General features: G+C 40.3%; 1 protein-coding gene across 1 annotated transcript; it reads left to right on the forward strand.

Moving 5' to 3' along the window:
* The first annotated feature begins 222 nt into the window (after nt 1-222).
* LOC113462014 (uncharacterized) lies at nt 223-5,822 on the forward strand. Its single transcript, XM_089925667.1, has 8 exons — nt 223-282; nt 1,335-1,470; nt 3,705-3,991; nt 4,078-4,305; nt 4,396-4,488; nt 4,717-4,821; nt 4,917-5,350; nt 5,495-5,822. Coding segments are annotated over exons 1-8 (1,344 nt in total). The 3' UTR covers nt 5,496-5,822.

The raw sequence follows: 5,822 nt of genomic DNA on the forward strand, positions 1-5,822 counted from the left end.
TATCTAATGGTTATCATAACAAATTAACAATTAAATAATAACCACCATTTAAACGCCAACTTCGCATGCACGGATGACATTATGGAGGGCCTCCAAAAACATCATAGATACTGTTATTACAGCGTGATGATAATTTTGTTTGAGCAAAGGCCACAGGTTCTAGATCATTACAAAGACTGGAATCCATCATGAAATATAAAAAAGAGGAAGAATGCTGTTGCTATGCAGTACAAGAACATCTTGGAGAACGAGAATAAAGAATGGAGTGACGTGTGGCGTGAAGTAAGCCGTCAAGAAAAGGCCAAGGCGATGAAGTTGAATGCCTGAAACCAAGGGAGCTTTGCGCCTCTCTTTAGGGTGGTGGAAGCAATTGAAGGACCAGGAAAAGGAGACATGCTATTATCTAGTGGGCGTACGATGATGCTATCTCTTTACCCAGCGGCCATGGTTTTGGTGGAGGTTTCTGTTGTGTAAAGAGACTTGCTCCGGGGTTTGAGAGGGTTTGAGTTACAGGTGGTGACGGGCCATGGAAATTGCCTTCTCCTTGAGCTGAAGTACAAAGCAAAGTGGGACCTCTCCTGATGTTAACCCAGCTATTGTGTTACAATATGGAAAACAAGTGGCAGAGGATTTAGCCTGTAAGGAAAAGGAAGTGGAAACACCAGAGAATTATGATACTATAAGAAAATCATTATCCTTTCGTTTCTAGTGGAGTCAACAAGGAAACCACGCCTCTCAGAGACTAGAAAAATTGATACTTGAATCCTTTCAAATCCTTACTGGAGAAAAATAAAAAGGTGAGTTGGGAAAAACTTCAAAGATAAACCGCCAGCTTTTATGATGATAGATGCCACTTGCATTAAGAAAACTCAATCATGACTGATAAAAATAAACCAGCAGGATTTATTTTTGTTTTTCCAAAAAGAATGAATGGTTTTGCACTTGCTGGCCTTGTGCGAAATCTGTGTTCTGGCAATGTCTCCAGAACACCCATTACGTCTGCAGGATCTTTCCTTTATATCTTTCATAGATATTGCTGATTATTTTAATGATTATCATGGTTAGAAGCATATAAAAAAGTGTCAGTATCGTGGAGAACTACTTTGGATGCAAAGGAAAACAATAGTTTCTTCAAGAGGAATATGTATGAAAATAATGTGCATATGACTATTCAGCAAATGTGATTTTAAAGGGAACTGAAAAGAGGTACTTATTAGCATTGCAATCAAACAGTAGGTGAGGAACCATCTTTGGAATCCATTTATTTCTCAGGGGTGGCTTGCTCTGGCTTTGCCGCATTTTATGTAACAGGTTTGTATGTTTCTGAAATATAGGTGTCCGATCCTTATGGACTAACTGGAAAAGTACAATTTGTAAATCCAGCATGGGGCGCAGAAGGTTTTGATCCTTCTGTTCCGGAAGGAATAACCTCTCATCATATTGCAGCGGGTCCGTTGGGCATATTAGCAGGTCTATTCCATCTTAGTGTCCGTCCACCTCAATGTCTATACAAAGAATTATGTGTGAAAAATATTGAAACTATACTTTCTAGTAGTATAGTATTGTTGCAGTTTTTTTTACAGCTTTCATTGTTGTTGGAATTATGTGGTATGGTTCGGCAACTATCCCAATCGAATTATTTGGTCCCACTCGTTATCAGTGGGATCAAGGATACTTTTAGCAAGAAATATATCGAAGAGTTAACGTCGGACTAGCTAAAAATTTGAGTTTATCGGAAGCTTGGTCTATAATTCTCGAAGATAAATTGACAAAGATTTAAGGTGGAGTTATATCCAACACACCTTGCCTCTCAAAACTCAAAATACAGTAAGTACTGTTGCCGCTGAGAACTGGATATTCACTACAAGAAAATACACTTTCAGCGACCACTTTCGGCGACTAAATGAATAGTGGTCGCTGCAAATAAGATTATTTGCGTCCAACATCCTTGTTAGTTACTGAATGACTGTCCTACACCGACTAAATGTATATTTGGTCGCGGAAAATCAAAACCAAGTTGGCGGGGTGGAGGTAAAATGTTTAGCGACTACAGTTTGGTCGCAGAAAATAAGGCTATCTGCGACCAACATTCTTATTAGTTACAGAATAATTATCCTACACCGACTACATGTATATTTGGTCACGGAAAAGCAAAACCAAATTGGCGTGAGTCCAGTATTTCGCGCGGGTTGGAGGTAAAATTTTTGGCGACTAAATTTTGGCCCCTAAAGGTCCACCTCCAGCGACTAAAAAAAATTTAGTCGAAAAAAGTATGTATGTAGGGGGTGTGAGAAACCAAACAAACCCTAATTTCCTATTTTTCTACTTTAACTTTTTTTTTTTTTGGGTAAATTCTGCTTTATCGCTTTGCCTTCACCCGTCGCCTTCACCCATCGCCTTCGCCCGTTCGCCCGTTCGCTCAGCTCTTCGCCGTCGGCGTCCAAGGTATGTGTCCTCCCTTATTTGATTTAATTAGCAGAGGCCGGGAGGGAGAGGGAGAGGGAGAGGGAGAGGTGGCCGGGGGTCCTCTGTTATTTGATTTAGCAGAGGCCGGGAGGGAGAGGGAGAGGGAGAGGGAGAGGTGGTGGTCGTCGGGGGTTGTCGGGAGATTTGGAGGCGAGGCGGGAGAAGAAGAAACCTAGGAGGGCTTCTCCTCCTTGGCCGCCGCCGCAGCCACCGCGGAGAGGTGGGGGTCGTCGGGGCCGGGTCGTCGGGAGGTTTGGAGGCGAAGCGGGAGGGCTTCTCCTCCTTCGCCGCCGCCGCAGCCACCACGGAGAGGTGGAGGTCGTTGGGGCCGGGTCGTCGGGAGGTTTGGAGGCGAAGCGGGAGGGCTTCTCCTCCTTCGCCGCCGCCGCCGCCACCGCGGAGTGGTGGGGGTCGTCGGGGCTGAGTTGTCAGGAGATTTGGAGGTGAGGCGGGAGGGCTTCGCCTCCTTCGCCGCCGCAGCCACCGCAGGGCTTCCGGTCAGAGGGATTTGGGTGGAGTAGTTTTGTTTTGGGTGGAGAGAAGAAAGATAGGGGGATTAGAGATGGACCATCGGGAAGAAAGATAGGGGGATTAGAGATGGATTTCTTAGAGGGTGGGGACCATCACTATTTTGGTTTTGGTCTTGGTTTTCCTTCCCTCACGTTACTCCTTATCCAGCTGGGCCATCGGGAAGAAAGATGGGGATTAGGGATGGACTTCTTAGAGGGTGGAGATTCTTTTAATTGTTTCTTCTCCTTTGGGTTGAATGGTTGCCGTGCTGTGAGGAAGCTTGGGTATCGAAGGAGAGATGGGAGATGGGACTTGGGAGATGGTGGGATGGAACTTCTTTTAAATTAATTATTTTTCCATGCTTCTATTTAAGGATTATATTAAATTGAAGAGGCTTCTTGTCTATCATTGTTAGATTCATGCATCTTTGTTGAAATAGTATACTTGACAGCTATCTATTTTCATATCATTTTTTTAACTATTTTATACTTATTAAAATTTATTATTATTATAATAATAAAAAAAGAAAAGGCCTCATTCACTGAATTTGTCTTACGCCCCCAAATGTATTGGGCCGCCCCTGGTTTTCTGCTGCAACTTTTTTTTGCAGGATACAAAATAAATCTATAAACTGATCAATCTAACTTGATGAAGTACTTTGTAGGTCAGTCAAAATGGACAAGAGTTGGCTACTTTTTTTTTGCGTTTTCTTTATCTATCATTAGCAGGTTTGTCTTATGGCCTAAGGTATTTAACTATTTTAGCAGGTTCATCATCAAAGCGCGTGCTGGGTAAGACAGTTGGGAAAGGAATTGATAAGCTCATTGCCCAGAATGGCGGAGAAAAGCTTTCTGTTCCAGTACTTGATGAGTGGAATGCTTTATGTGGTATTAATGCCCCAAAGGTAGCCAGTCTGTTGGGGGTGTATATTAGGAGAATGTGTCCAATTAAGGGCATACCGACGTGGCGGCATGTAGACGAGGCTACTCAATCTGCTATCATACAATCTGTCCTTGTAATTATTTATTGCATAATATTTTTTTACATACTTGTAATAGTTGCATTGATCATACTACATAATGATTTTACTTACGTTTTTAGGACAAGTTCAAAATCTCGGATGATTATCATGGCAATCTAGTTGCTCAGCAAGCTGTCCACAGAAAATGCTACAATATTCACAGAAATTGGAGGCACAATATGAAATTGCATTACAAGCATGTTAAGAACGTCTTACATGTGGATCCTTATAGTCATCCATACGAATATGTGACTCAAGAGGATTGGCGCCACTTAATTGACGATGTGTGGAAAAGCAAAGAACACAAAGTAACTTACATATTTAGTGCTTCAGAGTTTATAAGTAAAATATTTGATCATAATGTTCTCTTTAGATTTTTAATTTGTATTTTTTTGAAGGTGAGATCAAAAGCTGGCAAAAAGAATAGGAAAAAGCTCGAGTACAATCATTGTTCAGGATCTCGGTCATTTGTTGCAACAATGACTATACAGGTAATATATTTTTGAGTATGTACTGGCTATATTTTTAGTGAATTGCTTGTGAAACAGTCTATGGGATAGTTTTGGCTATTGTAAAACAGATAATTTGCTGCAAGTAGATTTTTTATTCTAGTTTGCTGCATGTATATTTTTGGAATCATTTATGCAAGTAGATCTGACAGTTATTCTAGTTTTTTTATTATATAGTGGCTATATGCTAATCTAAATTACACTTTGCAGCCGGAGTTTAATGGTTCTGAAAACCTTGAATTTTCAGAATTCTATAAGAAAACTCATACCAAGAAGAACAAAGAGTGGATTGATCCTATTTGCGCCGTAAAACATGTAGGTATCTAAAATCTCAATAATAATTTAAATCACTTTATGCTTTTGCAAGATTATATATACATTTAATTCTATTGTTACCTTTGCATTAACAGTCAAAGATGTTGAGCTTGCGAGAAGAATCTTCCCAATCCGGTGTGCAATTAACATCAGAGGAGATGTCTAGGCAGGCACTTGGAAAAAGGAAGAGATACATTCTTGGATTTGGGGATGGGCCGAAGCCCTCTTCATCTTCTTCCACACCTAGTCGTGTGTCACAAGACCATGTTGGGGAGTTACAGAAACTTAAAGCTGAGATGGAGGAGATGAAGATGGAGCGTGAGATGGAGCGTGAGGAGCTGCGGAGGCAATTGGAACAGGAGAGGAGAGAGCGTGAGGAGGAAAAGAAAGAGCGAGAGGAAGAACAGAAGCAAATTGCACATCTTACAAGTTTGGTGACAGAGTTCTTAAAGGAAAAGACTCAAACGCATAAGTCGTCTATCCATCATGATGGGGCCATGTATTCAACTGGTGGCACAAATACTCGTTGGTATGTATTCTCATTTATATTACGTAGGTTATTTAGAGATTTGGACCAAGTTAAGCGAAATATCATTGTGAACTTATACTTGAATTTTAGTTTATTATTTTTTACATGTGGTTATTGATTGTGTATTATTTTTTGCTTTCTCAGATACATGGTGGAGTTATGAGCATGTGAATCTAGTTTTTGGTACATGGATAGCTTTTGTTCAGATGATCATGGTGGAGTTGTCTACAAGCAGAAATCAGTTTTTTGTTTATTCATATTTTTATCTACATGATGGTTGTTTGGATGAATTGCAAGATCAGATATTTTGGGATTTTTAATTTACATTTTGATGTGTTTGGTGATGATTATCACCTTAACATATGGTATGGATGAAACATTTTGATGAATGGTTAATAGGTTTGCTTGACTTTAGACTTATAGATGATGATATTTATAATGAATGATTATGGATTCTCCAACATTGTGTATA

The sequence above is a fragment of the Phoenix dactylifera genome, chromosome 9, assembly GCF_051530095.1.
Source record: "Phoenix dactylifera cultivar Ajwa chromosome 9, Ajwa_hap1_PhDact_Kaust_v1.1, whole genome shotgun sequence".
NCBI lineage: Eukaryota > Viridiplantae > Streptophyta > Magnoliopsida > Arecales > Arecaceae > Phoenix > Phoenix dactylifera.

Excerpts from the sequence above, each read along its gene's own strand:
- LOC113462014 (XM_089925667.1), top strand. The coding sequence starts at position 223 with ATGCAGTACAAGAACATCTTGGAGAACGAGAATAAAGAATGGAGTGAC. Across the intron at positions 283-1,334 it reads GGAGTGACGTGTGGCGTGAA|GTGTCCGATCCTTATGGACT; the intron begins GTAAGCCGTCAA and ends TCTGAAATATAG. Across the intron at positions 4,489-4,716 it reads TTGCAACAATGACTATACAG|CCGGAGTTTAATGGTTCTGA; the intron begins GTAATATATTTT and ends TACACTTTGCAG.